Source organism: Coregonus lavaretus (genome assembly GCF_964263955.1).
Source record: "Coregonus lavaretus genome assembly, contig: HAP1_SCAFFOLD_2146, whole genome shotgun sequence".
Lineage (NCBI taxonomy): Eukaryota > Metazoa > Chordata > Actinopteri > Salmoniformes > Salmonidae > Coregonus > Coregonus lavaretus.
Window position 1 is genome coordinate 19,029 of NW_028159433.1, and position 25,509 is coordinate 44,537.

Below are 25,509 nucleotides of genomic sequence, written 5' to 3' on the forward strand. Positions count from 1 at the left end.
GAAATGAGGTAAAAAGGATTACAGTTTTCCTGCATTAAAGTCACCGGCCACTAGGAGCGCCGCCTTGTTGAGCGCAATCTTAGTGTCAGCATCGGTTTGTGGTGGTAAATAGACAGCTACGAGGAATATAGTTGAAAACTCTCTTGGTAGATAGTGTTGTCTGGAGCTTATCATGAGGTATTCTAACTGACTGGGCAGGTGTGAGGTAGTTGATGTTTGTGTGATGTTGTATGTTTTGTTATGTTTGAAAAATATAAAATCATACAAGAAGAAGAACAAGAAGAAGAAGAACAAAAAACCGTATCCTCCTACCTTGACCTTCAGTCCTTTCAGCTCCCTCTGTAGAGACTCCTTCTCCAGGGCTAGACGCTCCATTTGGCCACACAGGGCCTGCACCTGGCCATCCCTCTCCCGGAGGAGGGCCTCCATCTGGGGGAACCCTGGGGCTGGAGCTGGGGTTAGTCCTGAGGCTGGGGCCTGCACCTGGCCATCCCTCTCCAGGAGGAGGGCCTCCATCTGGGGGAACCCTGGGGCTGGAGCTGGGGTTAGTCCTGAGGCTGGGGCCTGCACCTGGCCATCCCTCTCCAGGAGGAGGGCCTCCATCTGGGGGAACCCTGGGGCTGGGGCAGCTCCTGGTCCTAAGGCTGGAGGTGAAGCTGGAGGTGAGGCAGGTACTGGGGTTAATACTGGGGCTGGGACTGGGACAGGTCCTGGGGTTAATACTGGGGCTGGGACTGGGACAGGTCCTGGGGTTAATACTGGGGCTTGGACTGGGACAGGTCCAGGTACTGGGGTTAATACTGGGGCTGGTGGCGCTGGTCGTATCTCCCTCTGGGTGCTCCTCAAGGTCTGCTGAAGCAGTCTCACCAGCTCCTGACGGAGGAGAGAAGACGGTCATCACACACTGCCCATGGGTTGTCCTGTACGGCTCAGACTGTCATCACACACTGCCCATGGGTTGTCCTGTACGGCTCAGTTGGTAGAGCATGGTGCTTGCAATGCCAGCATTGTGAGTTCAATTTCCAGGGCCAACCATATGAAAAAATGTATGCACGCATGACTCTAAGTAACTTTGCATAAAAGGCGTCTGCTGAATGCAATATATTACATTTACATGTTACTCATTTAGCAGACACTTATCCAGAGACACTTATAAAGAGAATATAAGGATAAGTGCCATACTTAAAGGGCACAGATTATTCACCTGGTTGGCTCAGGGACTGGTTCAATGCTCTAACCGCTAGGCTACCTGCTCTAATGAGTTAGTTACTAATGGGGACGCTGCTACCTGCTACCCTAATGAGTTAGTTACTACTGGGGACGCTGCTACCTGCTACCCTAATGAGTTAGTTACTACTGGGGACGCTGCTACCTGCTACCCTAATGAGTTAGTTACTACTGGGCACGCTGCTACCTACTACCCTAATGAGTTAGTTACTACTGGGGACGCTGCTACCTGCTACCCTAATGAGTTAGTTACTACTGGGGACGCTGCTACCTGCTACCCTAATGAGTTAGTTACTACTGGGGACGCTGCTACCTGCTACCCTAATGAGTTAGTTACTACTGGGGACGCTGCTACCTGCTCTAATGAGTTAGTTACTACTGGGGACGCTGCTATCTGCTACCCTAATGAGTTAGTTACTACTGGGGATGCTGCTATCTGCTACCCTAATGAGTTAGTTACTACTGGGGACGCTGCTACCTGCTACCCTAATGAGTTAGTTACTACTGGGGACGCTGCTATCTGCTACCCTAATGAGTTAGTTACTACTGGGGACGCTGCTACCTGCTACCCTAATGAGTTAGTTACTACTGGGGACGCTGCTACCTGCTACCCTAATGAGTTAGTTACTACTGGGGACGCTGCTATCTGCTACCCTAATGAGTTAGTTACTACTGGGCACGCTGCTACCTGCTCTAATGAGTTAATTACTACTGGGCACGCTGCTACCTGCTACCCTAATGAGTTAGTTACTACTGGGCACGCTGCTACCTGCTACCCTAATGAGTTAGTTACTACTGGGGACGCTGCTACCTGCTCTAATGAGTTAGTTACTACTAGGGACGCTGCTACCTGCTACCCTAATGAGTTAGTTACTACTGGGGACGCTGCTATCTGCTACCCTAATGAGTTAGTTACTACTGGGGACGCTGCTACCTGCTACCCTAATGAGTTAGTTACTACTGGGGACGCTGCTATCTGCTACCCTAATGAGTTAGTTACTACTGGGGACGCTGCTACCTGCTACCCTAATGAGTTAGTTACTACTGGGGACGCTGCTATCTGCTACCCTAATGAGTTAGTTACTACTGGGGACGCTGCTATCTGCTACCCTAATGAGTTAGTTACTACTGGGGACGCTGCTACCTGCTACCCTAATGAGTTAGTTACTACTGGGGACACTGCTATCTGCTACCCTAATGAGTTAGTTACTACTGGGGACGCTGCTACCTGCTACCCTAATGAGTTAGTTACTACTGGGGACGCTGCTATCTCCTACCCTAATGAGTTAGTTACTACTGGGGACGCTGCTATCTCCTACCCTAATGAGTTAGTTACTACTGGGGACGCTGCTACCTGCTACCCTAATGAGTTAGTTACTACTGGGCACGCTGCTATCTGCTACCCTAATGAGTTAGTTACTACTGGGGACGCTGCTACCTGCTACCCTAATGAGTTAGTTACTACTGGGGATGCTGCTACCTGCTACCCTAATGAGTTAGTTACTACTGGGGACGCTGCTACCTGCTCTAATGAGTTAGTTACTACTGGGGACGCTGCTACCTGCTACCCTAATGAGATAGTTACTACTGGGGACGCTGCTACCTGCTCTAATGAGTTAGTTACTACTGGGGACGCTGCTATCTGCTACCCTAATGAGTTAGTTACTACTGGGGACGCTGCTACCTGCTACCCTAATGAGTTAGTTACTACTGGGGACGCTGCTACCTGCTACCCTAATGAGTTAGTTACTACTGGGGACGCTGCTACTTGCTACCCTAATGAGTTAGTTACTACTGGGGACGCTGCTATCTGCTACCCTAATGAGTTAGTTACTACTGGGGACACTGCTATCTGCTACCCTAATGAGTTAGTTACTACTGGGGACACTGCTACCTGCTACCCTAATGAGTTAGTTACTACTGGGCAAGCTGCTATCTGCTACCCTAATGAGTTAGTTACTACTGGGCACGCTGCTACCTGCTACCCTAATGAGTTAGTTATTACTGGGGACGCTGCTACCTGCTCTAATGAGTTAGTTACTACTGGGGACGCTGCTACCTGCTACCCTAATGAGTTAGTTACTACTGGGGACGCTGCTACCTGCTCTAATGAGTTAGTTACTACTGGGCACGCTGCTACCTGCTACCCTAATGAGTTAGTTACTACTGGGGACGCTGCTATCTGCTACCCTAATGAGTTAGTTACTACTGGGGACGCTGCTATCTGCTTCCCTAATGAGTTAGTTACTACTGGGGACGCTGCTATCTGCTTCCCTAATGAGTTAGTTACTACTGGGCACGCTGCTACCTGCTACCCTAATGAGTTAGTTACTACTGGGACGCTGCTACCTGCTACCCTAATGAGTTAGTTACTACTGGGGACGCTGCTATCTGCTTCCCTAATGAGTTAGTTACTACTGGGCACGCTGCTACCTGCTACACTAATGAGTTAGTTACTACTGGGCACGCTGCTACCTGCTACCCTAATGAGTTAGTTACTACTGGGGACGCTGCTACCTGCTCTAATGAGTTAGTTACTACTGGGGACGCTGCTACCTGCTACCCTAATGAGTTAGTTACTACTGGGGACGCTGCTAACTGCTACCCTAATGAGTTAGTTACTACTGGGGACGCTGCTACCTGCTACCCTAATGAGTTAGTTACTACTGGGGACGCTTCTACCTGCTACCCTAATGAGTTAGTTACTACTGGGGACGCTGCTACCTGCTACCCTAATGAGTTAGTTACTACTGGGGACGCTGCTATCTGCTACCCTAATGAGTTAGTTACTACTGGGCACGCTGCTACCTGCTACCCTAATGAGTTAGTTACTACTGGGGATGCTGCTACCTGCTACCCTAATGAGTTAGTTACTACTGGGGACGCTGCTATCTGCTACCCTAATGAGTTAGTTACTACTGGGGACGCTGCTACCTGCTACCCTAATGAGTTAGTTACTACTGGGGACGCTGCTACCTGCTACCCTAATGAGTTAGTTACTACTGGGGACGCTGCTATCTGCTACCCTAATGAGTTAGTTACTACTGGGGACGCTGCTACCTGCTACCCTAATGAGTTAGTTACTACTGGGGACGCTGCTACCTGCTACCCTAATGAGTTAGTTACTACTGGGGACGCTGCTACCTGCTCTAATGAGTTAGTTACTACTGGGCACGCTGCTATCTGCTACCCTAATGAGTTAGTTACTACTGGGGACGCTGCTACCTGCTACCCTAATGAGTTAGTTACTACTGGGGACGCTGCTACCTGCTACCCTAATGAGTTAGTTACTACTGGGGACGCTGCTACCTGCTACCCTAATGAGTTAGTTACTACTGGGGACGCTGCTATCTGCTACCCTAATGAGTTAGTTACTACTGGGGACGCTGCTACCTGCTACCCTAATGAGTTAGTTACTACTGGGGACGCTGCTACCTGCTACCCTAATGAGTTAGTTACTACTGGGGACGCTGCTATCTGCTACCCTAATGAGTTAGTTACTACTGGGGACGCTGCAATCTTCTACCCTAATGAGTTAGTTACTACTGGGCATGCTGCTACCTGCTAGCCTAATGAGTTAGTTACTACTGGGGACGCTGCTACCTGCTACCCTAATGAGTTAGTTACTACTGGGGACGCTGCTACCTGCTACCCTAATGAGTTAGTTACTACTGGGCACGCTGCTACCTGCTACCCTAATGAGTTAGTTACTACTGGGGACGCTGCTACCTGCTACCCTAATGAGTTAGTTACTACTGGGGATGCTGCTACCTGCTACCCTAATGAGTTAGTTACTACTGGGGACGCTGCTATCTGCTACCCTAATGAGTTAGTTACTACTGGGGACGCTGCAATCTTCTACCCTAATGAGTTAGTTACTACTGGGCATGCTGCTACCTGCTACCCTAATGAGTTAGTTACTACTGGGGACGCTGCTAACTGCTACCCTAATGAGTTAGTTACTACTGGGCACGCTGCTACCTGCTACCCTAATGAGTTAGTTACTACTGGGGACACTGCTACCTGCTACCCTAATGAGTTAGTTACTACTGGGGACGCTGCTACCTGCTACCCTAATGAGTTAGTTACTACTGGGGACGCTGCTACCTGCTACCCTAATGAGTTAGTTACTAATGGGCAAGCTGCTATCTGCTACCCTAATGAGTTAGTTACTACTGGGGACGCTGCTACCTGCTACCCTAATGAGTTAGTTACTACTGGGGACGCTGCTACCTGCTACCCTAATGAGTTAGTTACTACTGGGCACGCTGCTACCTGCTACCCTAATGACTTAGTTACTACTGGGGACGCTGCTACCTGCTACCCTAATGAGTTAGTTACTACTGGGGACGCTGCTACCTGCTACCCTAATGAGTTAGTTACTACTGGGCACGCTGCTACCTGCTACCCTAATGAGTTAGTTACTACTTGGGACGCTGCTACCTGCTCTAATGAGTTAGTTACTACTAGGGACGCTGCTACCTGCTACCCTAATGAGTTAGTTACTACTGGGGACGCTGCTACCTGCTACCCTAATGAGTTAGTTACTACTGGGGACGCTGCTATCTGCTACCCTAATGAGTTAGTTACTACTGGGGACGCTGCTACCTGCTACCCTAATGAGTTAGTTACTACTGGGGACGCTGCTACCTGCTACCCTAATGAGTTAGTTACTACTGGGGATGCTGCTACCTGCTACCCTAATGAGTTAGTTACTACTGGGGACGCTGCTATCTGCTACCCTAATGAGTTAGTTACTACTGGGGACGCTGCTACCTGCTACCCTAATGAGTTAGTTACTACTGGGGACGCTGCTATCTGCTACCCTAATGAGTTAGTTACTACTGGGGACGCTGCTACCTGCTACCCTAATGAGTTAGTTACTACTGGGCACGCTGCTACCTGCTACCCTAATGAGTTAGTTACTACTGGGGACGCTGCTATCTGCTACCCTAATGAGTTAGTTACTACTGGGGACGCTGCTACCTGCTACCCTAATGAGTTAGTTACTACTGGGGACGCTGCTACCTGCTCTAATGAGTTAGTTACTACTAGGGACGCTTCTACCTGCTACCCTAATGAGTTAGTTACTACTGGGGACGCTGCTACCTGCTACCCTAATGAGTTAGTTACTACTGGGGACGCTGCTATCTGCTACCCTAATGAGTTAGTTACTACTGGGGACGCTGCTATCTGCTACCCTAATGAGTTAGTTACTACTGGGGACGCTGCTACCTGCTACCCTAATGAGTTAGTTACTACTGGGGACGCTGCTATCTGCTACCCTAATGAGTTAGTTACTACTGGGGACGCTGCTACCTGCTACCCTAATGAGTTAGTTACTACTGGGCACGCTGCTACCTGCTACCCTAATGAGTTAGTTACTACTGGGGACGCTGCTATCTGCTACCCTAATGAGTTAGTTACTACTGGGGACGCTGCTACCTGCTACCCTAATGAGTTAGTTACTACTGGGGACGCTGCTACCTGCTACCCTAATGAGTTAGTTACTACTGGGGACGCTGCTACCTGCTCTAATGAGTTAGTTACTACTGGGCACGCTGCTACCTGCTACCCTAATGAGTTAGTTATTACTGGGGACGCTGCTACCTGCTACCCTAATGAGTTAGTTACTACTGGGGATGCTGCTACCTGCTACCCTAATGAGTTAGTTACTACTGGGCACGCTGCTACCTGCTACCCTAATGAGTTAGTTACTACAGGGCACGCTGCTACCTGCTACCCTAATGAGTTAGTTACTACTGGGCACGCTGCTACCTACTACCCTAATGAGTTAGTTATTACTGGGGACGCTGCTACCTGCTACCCTAATGAGTTAGTTACTAATGGGGACGCTGCTATCTGCTACCCTAATGAGTTAGTTACTACTGGGGACGCTGCTATCTGCTACCCTAATGAGTTAGTTACTACTGGGGACGCTGCTACCTGCTACCCTAATGAGTTAGTTACTACTGGGGACGCTGCTACCTGCTACCCTAATGAGTTAGTTACTACTGGGGACGCTGCTACCTGCTCTAATGAGTTAGTTACTACTGGGCACGCTGCTACCTGCTACCCTAATGAGTTAGTTATTACTGGGGACGCTGCTACCTGCTACCCTAATGAGTTAGTTACTACTGGGGATGCTGCTACCTGCTACCCTAATGAGTTAGTTACTACTGGGGACGCTGCTACCTGCTACCCTAATGAGTTAGTTACTACTGGGCACGCTGCTACCTGCTACCCTTATGAGTTAGTTACTACTGGGGACGCTGCTACCTGCTACCCTAATGAGTTAGTTACTACTGGGGACGCTGCTACCTGCTACCCTAATGAGTTAGTTACTACTGGGGACGCTGCTACCTGCTACCCTAATGAGTTAGTTACTACTGGGGACGCTGCTATCTGCTACCCTAATGAGTTAGTTACTACTGGGGACGCTGCTACCTGCTACCCTAATGAGTTAGTTACTACTGGGGACGCTGCTACCTGCTACCCTAATGAGTTAGTTACTACTGGGCACGCTGCTACCTGCTACCCTAATGAGTTAGTTACTACTGGGGACGCTGCTACCTGCTACCCTAATGAGTTAATTACTACTGGGCACGCTTCTACCTGCTACCATAATGAGTTAGTTACTACTGGGGACGCTGCTATCTGCTACCCTAATGAGTTAGTTACTACTGGGGACGCTGCAATCTTCTACCCTAATGAGTTAGTTACTACTGGGCATGCTGCTACCTGCTACCCTAATGAGTTAGTTACTACTGGGGACGCTGCTATCTGCTACCCTAATGAGTTAGTTACTACTGGGGACGCTGCTACCTGCTACCCTAATGAGTTAGTTACTACTGGGGACGCTGCTACCTGCTCTAATGAGTTAGTTACTACTAGGGACGCTTCTACCTGCTACCCTAATGAGTTAGTTACTACTGGGGACGCTGCTACCTGCTACCCTAATGAGTTAGTTACTACTGGGGACGCTGCTATCTGCTACCCTAATGAGTTAGTTACTACTGGGGACGCTGCTATCTTCTACCCTAATGAGTTAGTTACTACTGGGGACGCTGCTACCTGCTACCCTAATGAGTTAGTTACTACTGGGGACGCTGCTATCTGCTACCCTAATGAGTTAGTTACTACTGGGGACGCTGCTACCTGCTACCCTAATGAGTTAGTTACTACTGGGCACGCTGCTACCTGCTACCCTAATGAGTTAGTTACTACTGGGGACGCTGCTATCTGCTACCCTAATGAGTTAGTTACTACTGGGGATGCTGCTACCTGCTACCCTAATGAGTTAGTTACTACTGGGGACGCTGCTACCTGCTACCCTAATGAGTTAGTTACTACTGGGGACGCTGCTACCTGCTCTAATGAGTTAGTTACTACTGGGCACGCTGCTACCTGCTACCCTAATGAGTTAGTTATTATTGGGGACGCTGCTACCTGCTACCCTAATGAGTTAGTTACTACTGGGGATGCTGCTACCTGCTACCCTAATGAGTTAGTTACTACTGGGGACGCTGCTACCTGCTACCCTAATGAGTTAGTTACTACAGGGCACGCTGCTACCTGCTACCCTAATGAGTTAGTTACTACTGGGCACGCTGCTACCTACTACCCTAATGAGTTAGTTATTACTGGGGACGCTGCTACCTGCTACCCTAATGAGTTAGTTACTACTGGGGACGCTGCTATCTGCTACCCTAATGAGTTAGTTACTACTGGGGACGCTGCTATCTGCTACCCTAATGAGTTAGTTACTACTGGGGACGCTGCTACCTGCTACCCTAATGAGTTAGTTACTACTGGGGACGCTGCTACCTGCTACCCTAATGAGTTAGTTACTACTGGGGACGCTGCTACCTGCTCTAATGAGTTAGTTACTACTGGGCACGCTGCTACCTGCTACCCTAATGAGTTAGTTATTACTGGGGACGCTGCTACCTGCTACCCTAATGAGTTAGTTACTACTGGGGATGCTGCTACCTGCTACCCTAATGAGTTAGTTACTACTGGGGACGCTGCTACCTGCTACCCTAATGAGTTAGTTACTACTGGGGATGCTGCTACCTGCTACCCTAATGAGTTAGTTACTACTGGGGACGCTGCTATCTGCTACCCTAATGAGTTAGTTACTACTGGGGACGCTGCTACCTGCTACCCTAATGAGTTAGTTACTACTGGGGACGCTGCTATCTGCTACCCTAATGAGTTAGTTACTACTGGGGACGCTGCTATCTGCTACCCTAATGAGTTAGTTACTACTGGGCACGCTGCTACCTGCTACCCTAATGAGTTAGTTACTACTGGGGATGCTGCTACCTGCTACCCTAATGAGTTAGTTACTACTGGGGACGCTGCTACCTGCTCTAATGAGTTAGTTACTACTGGGCACGCTGCTACCTGCTACCCTAATGAGTTAGTTACTACTGGGCACGCTGCTACCTGCTACCCTAATGAGTTAGTTACTACTGGGGACGCTGCTACCTGCTACCCTAATGAGTTAGTTACTACTGGGGACGCTGCTACCTGCTACCCTAATGAGTTAGTTACTACTGGGGACGCTGCTACCTGCTACCCTAATGAGTTAGTTACTACTGGAGACGCTGCTATCTGCTACCCTAATGAGTTAGTTACTACTGGGGACGCTGCTACCTGCTACCCTAATGAGTTAGTTACTACTGGGGACGCTGCTACCTGCTACCCTAATGAGTTAGTTACTACTGGGGACGCTGCTATCTGCTACCCTAATGAGTTAGTTACTACTGGGGACGCTGCAATCTTCTACCCTAATGAGTTAGTTACTACTGGGGACGCTGCTACCTGCTACCCTAATGAGTTAGTTACTACTGGGGACGCTGCTACCTGCTACCCTAATGAGTTAGTTACTACTGGGGATGCTGCTACCTGCTACCCTAATGAGTTAGTTACTACTGGGGACGCTGCTATCTGCTACCCTAATGAGTTAGTTACTACTGGGGACGCTGCTACCTGCTACCCTAATGAGTTAGTTACTACTGGGGACGCTGCTATCTGCTACCCTAATGAGTTAGTTACTACTGGGGACGCTGCTACCTGCTACCCTAATGAGTTAGTTACTACTGGGCACGCTGCTACCTGCTACCCTAATGAGTTAGTTACTACTGGGGACGCTGCTATCTGCTACCCTAATGAGTTAGTTACTACTGGGGACGCTGCTACCTGCTACCCTAATGAGTTAGTTACTACTGGGGACGCTGCTACCTGCTCTAATGAGTTAGTTACTACTAGGGACGCTTCTACCTGCTACCCTAATGAGTTAGTTACTACTGGGGACGCTGCTACCTGCTACCCTAATGAGTTAGTTACTACTGGGGACGCTGCTATCTGCTACCCTAATGAGTTAGTTACTACTGGGGACGCTGCTATCTGCTACCCTAATGAGTTAGTTACTACTGGGGACGCTGCTACCTGCTACCCTAATGAGTTAGTTACTACTGGGGACGCTGCTATCTGCTACCCTAATGAGTTAGTTACTACTGGGGACGCTGCTACCTGCTACCCTAATGAGTTAGTTACTACTGGGCACGCTGCTACCTGCTACCCTAATGAGTTAGTTACTACTGGGGACGCTGCTATCTGCTACCCTAATGAGTTAGTTACTACTGGGGACGCTGCTACCTGCTACCCTAATGAGTTAGTTATTACTGGGGACGCTGCTACCTGCTACCCTAATGAGTTAGTTACTACTGGGGACGCTGCTACCTGCTCTAATGAGTTAGTTACTACTGGGCACGCTGCTACCTGCTACCCTAATGAGTTAGTTATTACTGGGGACGCTGCTACCTGCTACCCTAATGAGTTAGTTACTACTGGGGATGCTGCTACCTGCTACCCTAATGAGTTAGTTACTACTGGGGACGCTGCTACCTGCTACCCTAATGAGTTAGTTACTACAGGGCACGCTGCTACCTGCTACCCTAATGAGTTAGTTACTACTGGGCACGCTGCTACCTACTACCCTAATGAGTTAGTTATTACTGGGGACGCTGCTACCTGCTACCCTAATGAGTTAGTTACTACTGGGGACGCTGCTATCTGCTACCCTAATGAGTTAGTTACTACTGGGGACGCTGCTATCTGCTACCCTAATGAGTTAGTTACTACTGGGGACGCTGCTACCTGCTACCCTAATGAGTTAGTTACTACTGGGGACGCTGCTACCTGCTACCCTAATGAGTTAGTTACTACTGGGGACGCTGCTACCTGCTCTAATGAGTTAGTTACTACTGGGCACGCTGCTACCTGCTACCCTAATGAGTTAGTTATTACTGGGGACGCTGCTACCTGCTACCCTAATGAGTTAGTTACTACTGGGGATGCTGCTACCTGCTACCCTAATGAGTTAGTTACTACTGGGGACGCTGCTACCTGCTACCCTAATGAGTTAGTTACTACTGGGCACGCTGCTACCTGCTACCCTAATGAGTTAGTTACTACTGGGGACGCTGCTACCTGCTACCCTAATGAGTTAGTTACTACTGGGGACGCTGCTACCTGCTACCCTAATGAGTTAGTTACTACTGGGGACGCTGCTACCTGCTACCCTAATGAGTTAGTTACTACTGGGGACGCTGCTATCTGCTACCCTAATGAGTTAGTTACTACTGGGGACGCTGCTACCTGCTACCCTAATGAGTTAGTTACTACTGGGGACGCTGCTACCTGCTACCCTAATGAGTTAGTTACTACTGGGCACGCTGCTACCTGCTACCCTAATGAGTTAGTTACTACTGGGGACGCTGCTACCTGCTACCCTAATGAGTTAATTACTAATGGGCACGCTTCTAACTGCTACCATAATGAGTTAGTTACTACTGGGGACGCTGCTATCTGCTACCCTAATGAGTTAGTTACTACTGGGGACGCTGCAATCTTCTACCCTAATGAGTTAGTTACTACTGGGCATGCTGCTACCTGCTACCCTAATGAGTTAGTTACTACTGGGGACGCTGCTACCTGCTACCCTAATGAGTTAGTTACTACTGGGGACGCTGCTACCTGCTACCCTAATGAGTTAGTTACTAATGGGCAAGCTGCTATCTGCTACCCTAATGAGTTAGTTACTACTGGGGACGCTGCTACCTGCTACCCTAATGAGTTAGTTACTACTGGGTACGCTGCTACCTGCTACCCTAATGAGTTAGTTACTACTGGGCACGCTGCTACCTGCTACCCTAATGACTTAGTTACTACTGGGGACGCTGCTACCTGCTACCCTAATGAGTTAGTTACTACTGGGCACGCTGCTACCTGCTACCCTAATGAGTTAGTTACTACTGGGGACGCTGCTACCTGCTCTAATGAGTTAGTTACTACTAGGGACGCTGCTACCTGCTACCCTAATGAGTTAGTTACTACTGGGGACGCTGCTACCTGCTACACTAATGAGTTAGTTACTACTGGGGACGCTGCTATCTGCTACCCTAATGAGTTAGTTACTACTGGGGACGCTGCTACCTGCTACCCTAATGAGTTAGTTACTACTGGGGACGCTGCTACCTGCTACCCTAATGAGTTAGTTACTACTGGGGACGCTGCTATCTGCTACCCTAATGAGTTAGTTACTACTGGGGACGCTGCTACCTGCTACCCTAATGAGTTAGTTACTACTGGGGATGCTGCTACCTGCTACCCTAATGAGTTAGTTACTACTGGGGACGCTGCTATCTGCTACCCTAATGAGTTAGTTACTACTGGGGATGCTGCTACCTGCTACCCTAATGAGTTAGTTACTACTGGGGACGCTGCTATCTGCTACCCTAATGAGTTAGTTACTACTGGGGACGCTGCTACCTGCTACCCTAATGAGTTAGTTACTACTGGGGATGCTGCTACCTGCTACCCTAATGAGTTAGTTACTACTGGGGACGCTGCTATCTGCTACCCTAATGAGTTAGTTACTACTGGGGACGCTGCTACCTGCTACCCTAATGAGTTAGTTACTACTGGGGACGCTGCTATCTGCTACCCTAATGAGTTAGTTACTACTGGGCACGCTGCTACCTGCTACCCTAATGAGTTAGTTACTACTGGGGATGCTGCTACCTGCTACCCTAATGAGTTAGTTACTACTGGGGACGCTGCTACCTGCTCTAATGAGTTAGTTACTACTGGGCACGCTGCTACCTGCTACCCTAATGAGTTAGTTACTACTGGGCACGCTGCTACCTGCTACCCTAATGAGTTAGTTACTACTGGGGACGCTGCTACCTGCTACCCTAATGAGTTAGTTACTACTGGGGACGCTGCTACCTGCTACCCTAATGAGTTAGTTACTACTGGGGACGCTGCTACCTGCTACCCTAATGAGTTAGTTACTACTGGGGACGCTGCTATCTGCTACCCTAATGAGTTAGTTACTACTGGAGACGCTGCTATCTGCTACCCTAATGAGTTAGTTACTACTGGGGACGCTGCTACCTGCTACCCTAATGAGTTAGTTACTACTGGGGACGCTGCTATCTGCTACCCTAATGAGTTAGTTACTACTGGGGACGCTGCTATCTGCTACCCTAATGAGTTAGTTACTACTGGGGACGCTGCAATCTTCTACCCTAATGAGTTAGTTACTACTGGGCATGCTGCTACCTGCTACCCTAATGAGTTAGTTACTACTGGGGACGCTGCTACCTGCTACCCTAATGAGTTAGTTACTACTGGGCACGCTGCTACCTGCTACCCTAATGAGTTAGTTACTACTGGGGACACTGCTACCTGCTACCCTAATGAGTTAGTTACTACTGGGGACGCTGCTACCTGCTACCCTAATGAGTTAGTTACTACTGGGGACGCTGCTACCTGCTACCCTAATGAGTTAGTTACTAATGGGCAAGCTGCTACCTGCTACCCTAATGAGTTAGTTACTACTGGGGACGCTGCTACCTGCTACCCTAATGAGTTAGTTACTACTGGGGATGCTGCTACCTGCTACCCTAATGAGTTAGTTACTACTGGGCACGCTGCTACCTGCTACCCTAATGACTTAGTTACTACTGGGGACGCTGCTACCTGCTACCCTAATGAGTTAGTTACTACTGGGGATGCTGCTATCTGCTACCCTAATGAGTTAGTTACTACTGGGGACGCTGCTACCTGCTCTAATGAGTTAGTTACTACTAGGGACGCTGCTACCTGCTACCCTAATGAGTTAGTTACTACTGGGGACGCTGCTACCTGCTACCCTAATGAGTTAGTTACTACTGGGGACGCTGCTATCTGCTACCCTAATGAGTTAGTTACTACTGGGGACGCTGCTACCTGCTACCCTAATGAGTTAGTTACTACTGGGGACGCTGCTACCTGCTACCCTAATGAGTTAGTTACTACTGGGGATGCTGCTACCTGCTACCCTAATGAGTTAGTTACTACTGGGGACGCTGCTACCTGCTACCCTAATGAGTTAGTTACTACTGGGGACGCTGCTACCTGCTCTAATGAGTTAGTTACTACTGGGCACGCTGCTACCTGCTACCCTAATGAGTTAGTTATTACTGGGGACGCTGCTACCTGCTACCCTAATGAGTTAGTTACTACTGGGGATGCTGCTACCTGCTACCCTAATGAGTTAGTTACTACTGGGGACGCTGCTACCTGCTACCCTAATGAGTTAGTTACTACTGGGGATGCTGCTACCTGCTACCCTAATGAGTTAGTTACTACTGGGGACGCTGCTATCTGCTACCCTAATGAGTTAGTTACTACTGGGGACGCTGCTACCTGCTACCCTAATGAGTTAGTTACTACTGGGGACGCTGCTATCTGCTACCCTAATGAGTTAGTTACTACTGGGGACGCTGCTATCTGCTACCCTAATGAGTTAGTTACTACTGGGCACGCTGCTACCTGCTACCCTAATGAGTTAGTTACTACTGGGGATGCTGCTACCTGCTACCCTAATGAGTTAGTTACTACTGGGGACGTTGCTACCTGCTCTAATGAGTTAGTTACTACTGGGCACGCTGCTACCTGCTACCCTAATGAGTTAGTTACTACTGGGCACGCTGCTACCTGCTACCCTAATGAGTTAGTTACTACTGGGGACGCTGCTACCTGCTACCCTAATGAGTTAGTTACTACTGGGGACGCTGCTACCTGCTACCCTAATGAGTTAGTTACTACTGGGGACGCTGCTACCTGCTACCCTAATGAGTTAGTTACTACTGGAGACGCTGCTATCTGCTACCCTAATGAGTTAGTTACTACTGGGGACGCTGCTACCTGCTACCCTAATGAGTTAGTTACTACTGGGGACGCTGCTACCTGCTACCCTAATGAGTTAGTTACTACTGGGGACGCTGCTATCTGCTACCCTAATGAGTTAGTTACTACTGGGGACGCTGCAATCTTCTACCCTAATGAGTTAGTTACTACTGGGCATGCTGCTACCTGCTACCCTAATGAGTTAGTTACTACTGGGGACGCTGCTACCTGCTACCCTAATGAGTTAGTTACTACTGGGCACGCTGCTACCTGCTACCCTAATGAGTTAGTTACTACTGGGGACACTGCTACCTGCTACCCTAATGAGTTAGTTACTACTGGGGACGCTGCTACCTGCTACCCTAATGAGTTAGTTACTACTGGGGACGCTGCTACCTGCTACCCTAATGAGTTAGTTACTAATGGGCAAGCTGCTATCTGCTACCCTAATGAGTTAGTTACTACTGGGGACGCTGCTACCTGCTACCCTAATGAGTTAGTTACTACTGGGGACGCTGCTACCTGCTACCCTAATGAGTTAGTTACTACTGGGCACGCTGCTACCTGCTACCCTAATGACTTAGTTACTACTGGGGACGCTGCTACCTGCTACCCTAATGAGTTAGTTACTACTGGGCACGCTGCTACCTGCTACCCTAATGAGTTAGTTACTACTTGGGACGCTGCTACCTGCTCTAATGAGTTAATTACTACTAGGGACGCTGCTACCTGCTACCCTAATGAGTTAGTTACTACTGGGGACGCTGCTACCTGCTACCCTAATGAGTTAGTTACTACTGGGGACGCTGCTATCTGCTACCCTAATGAGTTAGTTACTACTGGGGACGCTGCTACCTGCTACCCTAATGAGTTAGTTACTACTGGGGACGCTGCTACCTGCTACCCTAATGAGTTAGTTACTACTGGGGATGCTGCTACCTGCTACCCTAATGAGTTAGTTACTACTGGGGACGCTGCTATCTGCTACCCTAATGAGTTAGTTACTACTGGGGACGCTGCTACCTGCTACCCTAATGAGTTAGTTACTACTGGGGACGCTGCTATCTGCTACCCTAATGAGTTAGTTACTACTGGGGACGCTGCTACCTGCTACCCTAATGAGTTAGTTACTACTGGGCACGCTGCTACCTGCTACCCTAATGAGTTAGTTACTACTGGGGACGCTGCTATCTGCTACCCTAATGAGTTAGTTACTACTGGGGACGCTGCTACCTGCTACCCTAATGAGTTAGTTACTACTGGGGACGCTGCTACCTGCTCTAATGAGTTAGTTACTACTAGGGACGCTTCTACCTGCTACCCTAATGAGTTAGTTACTACTGGGGACGCTGCTACCTGCTACCCTAATGAGTTAGTTACTACTGGGGACGCTGCTATCTGCTACCCTAATGAGTTAGTTACTACTGGGGACGCTGCTATCTGCTACCCTAATGAGTTAGTTACTACTGGGGACGCTGCTACCTGCTACCCTAATGAGTTAGTTACTACTGGGGACGCTGCTATCTGCTACCCTAATGAGTTAGTTACTACTGGGGACGCTGCTACCTGCTACCCTAATGAGTTAGTTACTACTGGGCACGCTGCTACCTGCTACCCTAATGAGTTAGTTACTACTGGGGACGCTGCTATCTGCTACCCTAATGAGTTAGTTACTACTGGGGACGCTGCTACCTGCTACCCTAATGAGTTAGTTACTACTGGGGACGCTGCTACCTGCTACCCTAATGAGTTAGTTACTACTGGGGACGCTGCTACCTGCTCTAATGAGTTAGTTACTACTGGGCACGCTGCTACCTGCTACCCTAATGAGTTAGTTATTACTGGGGACGCTGCTACCTGCTACCCTAATGAGTTAGTTACTACTGGGGACGCTGCTACCTGCTACCCTAATGAGTTAGTTACTACTGGGGACGCTGCTACCTGCTACCCTAATGAGTTAGTTACTACAGGGCACGCTGCTACCTGCTACCCTAATGAGTTAGTTACTACTGGGCACGCTGCTACCTACTACCCTAATGAGTTAGTTATTACTGGGGACGCTGCTACCTGCTACCCTAATGAGTTAGTTACTACTGGGGACGCTGCTATCTGCTACCCTAATGAGTTAGTTACTACTGGGGACGCTGCTATCTGCTACCCTAATGAGTTAGTTACTACTGGGGACGCTGCTACCTGCTACCCTAATGAGTTAGTTACTACTGGGGACGCTGCTACCTGCTACCCTAATGAGTTAGTTACTACTGGGGACGCTGCTACCTGCTCTAATGAGTTAGTTACTACTGGGCACGCTGCTACCTGCTACCCTAATGAGTTAGTTATTACTGGGGACGCTGCTACCTGCTACCCTAATGAGTTAGTTACTACTGGGGATGCTGCTACCTGCTACCCTAATGAGTTAGTTACTACTGGGGACGCTGCTACCTGCTACCCTAATGAGTTAGTTACTACTGGGCACGCTGCTACCTGCTACCCTAATGAGTTAGTTACTACTGGGGACGCTGCTACCTGCTACCCTAATGAGTTAGTTACTACTGGGGACGCTGCTACCTGCTACCCTAATGAGTTAGTTACTACTGGGGACGCTGCTACCTGCTACCCTAATGAGTTAGTTACTACTGGGGACGCTGCTATCTGCTACCCTAATGAGTTAGTTACTACTGGGGACGCTGCTACCTGCTACCCTAATGAGTTAGTTACTACTGGGGACGCTGCTACCTGCTACCCTAATGAGTTAGTTACTACTGGGCACGCTGCTACCTGCTACCCTAATGAGTTAGTTACTACTGGGGACGCTGCTACCTGCTACCCTAATGAGTTAATTACTAATGGGCACGCTTCTAACTGCTACCATAATGAGTTAGTTACTACTGGGGACGCTGCTATCTGCTACCCTAATGAGTTAGTTACTACTGGGGACGCTGCAATCTTCTACCCTAATGAGTTAGTTACTACTGGGCATGCTGCTACCTGCTACCCTAATGAGTTAGTTACTACTGGGGACGCTGCTACCTGCTACCCTAATGAGTTAGTTACTACTGGGGACGCTGCTACCTGCTACCCTAATGAGTTAGTTACTAATGGGCAAGCTGCTATCTGCTACCCTAATGAGTTAGTTACTACTGGGGACGCTGCTACCTGCTACCCTAATGAGTTAGTTACTACTGGGGACGCTGCTACCTGCTACCCTAATGAGTTAGTTACTACTGGGCACGCTGCTACCTGCTACCCTAATGACTTAGTTACTACTGGGGACGCTGCTACCTGCTACCCTAATGAGTTAGTTACTACTGGGCACGCTGCTACCTGCTACCCTAATGAGTTAGTTACTACTGGGGACGCTGCTACCTGCTCTAATGAGTTAGTTACTACTAGGGACGCTGCTACCTGCTACCCTAATGAGTTAGTTACTACTGGGGACGCTGCTACCTGCTACACTAATGAGTTAGTTACTACTGGGGACGCTGCTATCTGCTACCCTAATGAGTTAGTTACTACTGGGGACGCTGCTACCTGCTACCCTAATGAGTTAGTTACTACTGGGGACGCTGCTATCTGCTACCCTAATGAGTTAGTTACTACTGGGGACGCTGCTACCTGCTACCCTAATGAGTTAGTTACTACTGGGGATGCTGCTACCTGCTACCCTAATGAGTTAGTTACTACTGGGGACGCTGCTATCTGCTACCCTAATGAGTTAGTTACTACTGGGGATGCTGCTACCTGCTACCCTAATGAGTTAGTTACTACTGGGGACGCTGCTATCTGCTACCCTAATGAGTTAGTTACTACTGGGGACCCTGCTACCTGCTACCCTAATGAGTTAGTTACTACTGGGGATGCTGCTACCTGCTACCCTAATGAGTTAGTTACTACTGGGGACGCTGCTATCTGCTACCCTAATGAGTTAGTTACTACTGGGGACGCTGCTACCTGCTACCCTAATGAGTTAGTTACTACTGGGGACGCTGCTATCTGCTACCCTAATGAGTTAGTTACTACTGGGCACGCTGCTACCTGCTACCCTAATGAGTTAGTTACTACTGGGGATGCTGCTACCTGCTACCCTAATGAGTTAGTTACTACTGGGGACGCTGCTACCTGCTCTAATGAGTTAGTTACTACTGGGCACGCTGCTACCTGCTACCCTAATGAGTTAGTTACTACTGGGCACGCTGCTACCTGCTACCCTAATGAGTTAGTTACTACTGGGGACGCTGCTACCTGCTACCCTAATGAGTTAGTTACTACTGGGGACGCTGCTACCTGCTACCCTAATGAGTTAGTTACTACTGGGGACGCTGCTACCTGCTACCCTAATGAGTTAGTTACTACTGGAGACGCTGCTATCTGCTACCCTAATGAGTTAGTTACTACTGGGGACGCTGCTACCTGCTACCCTAATGAGTTAGTTACTACTGGGGACGCTGCTATCTGCTACCCTAATGAGTTAGTTACTACTGGGGACGCTGCTATCTGCTACCCTAATGAGTTAGTTACTACTGGGGACGCTGCTACCTGCTACCCTAATGAGTTAGTTACTACTGGGGACGCTGCAATCTTCTACCCTAATGAGTTAGTTACTACTGGGCATGCTGCTACCTGCTACCCTAATGAGTTAGTTACTACTGGGGACGCTGCTACCTGCTACCCTAATGAGTTAGTTACTACTGGGCACGCTGCTACCTGCTACCCTAATGAGTTAGTTACTACTGGGGACACTGCTACCTGCTACCCTAATGAGTTAGTTACTACTGGGGACGCTGCTACCTGCTACCCTAATGAGTTAGTTACTACTGGGGACGCTGCTACCTGCTACCCTAATGAGTTAGTTACTAATGGGCAAGCTGCTACCTGCTACCCTAATGAGTTAGTTACTACTGGGGACGCTGCTACCTGCTACCCTAATGAGTTAGTTACTACTGGGGATGCTGCTACCTGCTACCCTAATGAGTTAGTTACTACTGGGCACGCTGCTACCTGCTACCCTAATGACTTAGTTACTACTGGGGACGCTGCTACCTGCTACCCTAATGAGTTAGTTACTACTGGGGATGCTGCTATCTGCTACCCTAATGAGTTAGTTACTACTGGGGACGCTGCTACCTGCTCTAATGAGTTAGTTACTACTAGGGACGCTGCTACCTGCTACCCTAATGAGTTAGTTACTACTGGGGACGCTGCTACCTGCTACCCTAATGAGTTAGTTACTACTGGGGACGCTGCTATCTGCTACCCTAATGAGTTAGTTACTACTGGGGACGCTGCTACCTGCTACCCTAATGAGTTAGTTACTACTGGGGACGCTGCTACCTGCTACCCTAATGAGTTAGTTACTACTGGGGACGCTGCTACCTGCTACCCTAATGAGTTAGTTACTACTGGGGACGCTGCTACCTGCTACCCTAATGAGTTAGTTACTACTGGGGACGCTGCTATCTGCTACCCTAATGAGTTAGTTACTACTGGGGACGCTGCTACCTGCTACCCTAATGAGTTAGTTACTACTGGGGACGCTGCTATCTGCTACCCTAATGAGTTAGTTACTACTGGGGACGCTGCTACCTGCTACCCTAATGAGTTAGTTAAATCAAATCAAATCAAATCAAATCAAATTTTATTGGTCACATGCGCCGAATACAACAGGTGCAGACATTACAGTGAAATGCTTACTTACAGCCCTTAACCAACAGTGCATTTATTTTAAACAAAAAAGTAAGAATAAAACAACAACAAAAAAGTGTTGAGAAAAAAAAGAGCAGAAGTAAAAAATAAAGTGACAGTAGGGAGGCTATATATACAATAGAATAAAGTGACAGTAGGGAGGCTATATATACAGGGGGGTACCGTTGCATAGTCAATGTGCGGGGGCACCGGCTAGTTGAGGTAATATGTACATGTGGGTAGAGTTAAAGTGACTATGCATAAATACTTAACAGAGTAGCAGCAGCGTAAAAAGGATGGGGTGGGGGGGCAGTGCAAATAGTCCGGGTAGCCATGATTAGCTGTTCAGGAGTCTTATGGCTTGGGGGTAGAAGCTGTTGAGAAGTCTTTTGGACCTAGACTTGGCACTCCGGTACCGCTTGCCGTGCGGTAGCAGAGAGAACAGTCTATGACTAGGGTGACTGGAGTCTTTGACAATTTTGAGGGCCTTCCTCTGACACCGCCTGGTATAGAGGTCCTGGATGGCAGGGAGCTTTGCCCCAGTGATGTACTGGGCCGTACGCACTACCCTCTGTAGTGCCTTGCGGTCAGAGGCCAAGCAGTTGCCATACCAGGCGGTGATGCAACCAGTCAGGATGCTCTCGATGGTGCAGCTGTAGAATTTTTTGAGGATCTGAGGACCCATGCCAAATCTTTTTAGTCTCCTGAGGGGGAATAGGCTTTGTCGTGCCCTCTTCACGACTGTCTTGGTGTGTTTGGACCATGATAGTTCGTTGGTGATGTGGACACCAAGGAACTTGAAGCTCTCAACCTGTTCCACTACAGCCCCGTCGATGAGAATGGGGGCGTGCTCAGTCCTCTTTTTTTTCCTGTAGTCCACAATCATCTCCTTTGTCTTGGTCACGTTGAGGGAGAGGTTGTTGTCCTGGCACCACACGGCCAGATCTCTGACCTCCTCCCTATAGGCTGTCTCATCGTTGTCGGTGATCAGGCCTACCACTGTTGTGTCGTCGGCAAACTTAATGATGGTGTTGGAGTCGTGCCTGGCCATGCAGTCATGGGTGAACAGAGAGTACAGGAGGGGACTGAGCACGCACCCCTGAGGGGCCCCCGTGTTGAGGATCAGTGTGGCAGATGTGTTGTTACCTACCCTTACCACCTGGGGGCGGCCCGTCAGGAAGTCCAGGATCCAGTTGCAGAGGGAGGTGTTTAGTCCCAGGATCCTTAGCTTAGTGATGAGCTTTGAGGGCACTATGGTGTTGAATGCTGAGCTGTAGTCAATGAATAGCATTCTCACGTAGGTGTTCCTCTTGTCCAGGTGGGAAAGGGCAGTGTGGAGTGCGATAGAGATTGCATCATCTGTGGATCTGTTGGGGCGGTATGCAAATTGGAGTGGGTCTAGGGTTTCTGGGATTATGCTGTTGATGTGAGCCATGACCAGTCTTTCAAAGCACTTCATGGCTACAGACGTCAGTGCCACGGGTCGGTAGTCATTTAGGCAGGTTATCTTAGAGTTCTTGGGCACGGGGACTATGGTGGTCTGCTTGAAACATGTTGGTATTACAGACTCAGTCAGGGACATGTTGAAAATGTCAGTGAAGACACTTGCCAGTTGGTCAGCACATGCTCGGAGTACACGTCCTGGTAATCCGTCTGGCCCTGCGGCCTTGTGAATGTTGACCTGCTTAAAAGTCTTACTCACATCGGCTACGGAGAGCGTGATCACATAGTCGTCCGGAACAGCTGGTGCTCTCATGCATGCTTCAGTGTTGCTTGCCTCGAAGCGAGCATAGAAGTGGTTTAGCTCGTCTGGTAGGCTTGTGTCACTGGGCAGCTCGCGGCTGTGCTTCCCTTTGTAGTCTGTAATAGTTTTCAAGCCCTGCCACATCCGACGAGCGTCAGAGCCAGTGTAGTATGATTCAATCTTAGACCTGTATTGACTCTTTGCCTGTTTGATGGTTCGTCGGAGGTCATAGCGGGATTTCTTATAAGCGTCCGGGTTAGAGTCCCGTTCCTTGAAAGCGGCAGCTCTACCCTTTAGCTCAGTGCGGATGTTTCCTGTAATCCATGGCTTCTGGTTGGGGTATGTACGTACGGTCACTGTGGGGACGACATCATCGATGCACTTATTGATGAAGCCAGTGACTGATGTGGTGTACTCCTCAATGCTGTCTGAAGAATCCCTGAACATGTTCCAGTCTGCTAGTTACTACTGGGCACGCTGCTACCTTCTACCCTAATGAGTTAGTTACTACTGGGGACGCTGCTATCTGCTACCCTAATGAGTTAGTTACTACTGGGGACGCTGCTACCTGCTACCCTAATGAGTTAGTTACTACTGGGGATGCTGCTACCTGCTCTAATGAGTTAGTTACTACTAGGGACGCTGCTACCTGCTACCCTAATGAGTTAGTTACTACTGGGGACGCTGCTACCTGCTACCCTAATGAGTTAGTTACTACTGGGGACGCTGCTATCTGCTACCCTAATGAGTTAGTTACTACTGGGGACGCTGCTATCTGCTACCCTAATGAGTTAGTTACTACTGGGGACGCTGCTACCTGCTACCCTAATGAGTTAGTTACTACTGGGGACGCTGCTATCTGCTACCCTAATGAGTTAGTTACTACTGGGGACGCTGCTACCTGCTACCCTAATGAGTTAGTTACTACTGGGCACGCTGCTACCTGCTACCCTAATGAGTTAGTTACTACTGGGGACGCTGCTATCTGCTACCCTAATGAGTTAGTTACTACTGGGGACGCTGCTACCTGCTACCCTAATGAGTTAGTTACTACTGGGGACGCTGCTACCTGCTACCCTAATGAGTTAGTTACTACTGGGGACGCTGCTACCTGCTCTAATGAGTTAGTTACTACTGGGCACGCTGCTACCTGCTACCCTAATGAGTTAGTTATTACTGGGGACGCTGCTACCTGCTACCCTAATGAGTTAGTTACTACTGGGGATGCTGCTACCTGCTACCCTAATGAGTTAGTTACTACTGGGGACGCTGCTACCTGCTACCCTAATGAGTTAGTTACTACTGGGCACGCTGCTACCTGCTACCCTAATGAGTTAGTTACTACTGGGCACGCTGCTACCTACTACCCTAATGAGTTAGTTATTACTGGGGACGCTGCTACCTGCTACCCTAATGAGTTAGTTACTACTGGGGACGCTGCTATCTGCTACCCTAATGAGTTAGTTACTACTGGGGACGCTGCTACCTGCTACCCTAATGAGTTAGTTACTACTGGGGACCCTGCTACCTGCTACCCTAATGAGTTAGTTACTACTGGGGACGCTGCTACCTGCTCTAATGAGTTAGTTACTACTGGGCACGCTGCTACCTGCTACCCTAATGAGTTAGTTATTACTGGGGACGCTGCTACCTGCTACCCTAATGAGTTAGTTACTACTGGGGATGCTGCTACCTGCTACCCTAATGAGTTAGTTACTACTGGGGACGCTGCTACCTGCTACCCTAATGAGTTAGTTACTACTGGGCACGCTGCTACCTGCTACCCTAATGAGTTAGTTACTACTGGGGACGCTGCTATCTGCTACCCTAATGAGTTAGTTACTACTGGGGACGCTGCTACCTGCTACCCTAATGAGTTAGTTACTACTGGGGACGCTGCTACCTGCTACCCTAATGAGTTAGTTACTACTGGGGATGCTGCTACCTGCTACCCTAATGAGTTAGTTACTACTGGGCACGCTGCTACCTACTACCCTAATGAGTTAGTTATTACTGGGGACGCTGCTACCTGCTACCCTAATGAGTTAGTTACTACTGGGGACGCTGCTATCTGCTACCCTAATGAGTTAGTTACTACTGGGGACGCTGCTATCTGCTACCCTAATGAGTTAGTTACTACTGGGGACGCTGCTACCTGCTACCCTAATGAGTTAGTTACTACTGGGCACGCTGCTACCTGCTACCCTAATGAGTTAGTTACTACTGGGGACGCTGCTACCTGCTACCCTAATGAGTTAGTTACTACTGGGCACGCTGCTACCTGCTACCCTAATGAGTTAGTTACTACTGGGGACGCTGCTACCTGCTACCCTAATGAGTTAGTTACTACTGGGCACGCTGCTACCTGCTACCCTAATGAGTTAGTTACTACTGGGCACGCTGCTACCTGCTACCCTAATGAGTTAGTTACTACTGGGGACGCTGCTATCTGCTACCCTAATGAGTTAGTTACTACTGGGGACGCTGCTACCTGCTACCCTAATGAGTTAGTTACTACTGGGGACGCTGCTACCTGCTACCCTAATGAGTTAGTTACTACTGGGCACGCTGCTACCTGCTACCCTAATGAGTTAGTTACTACTGGGGAC

The 25,509-nt window shown here is 48.9% G+C and overlaps 1 protein-coding gene across 1 annotated transcript in view; it reads right to left on the minus strand.

The window, feature by feature from the left end:
- Positions 1 to 25,509, minus strand: part of LOC311122853 (TBC1 domain family member 2B-like) — a gene marked incomplete at its 3' end in the record, with an annotated part of 86,335 nt that overhangs the window by 18,770 nt on the left and 42,056 nt on the right. Inside the window, exon 6 of the mRNA XM_084197168.1 lies at positions 313 to 873. Within this exon, the coding sequence (XP_084053294.1) occupies positions 313 to 873 (561 nt within the window). The remainder of the gene's footprint in view (positions 1 to 312; positions 874 to 25,509) is intronic.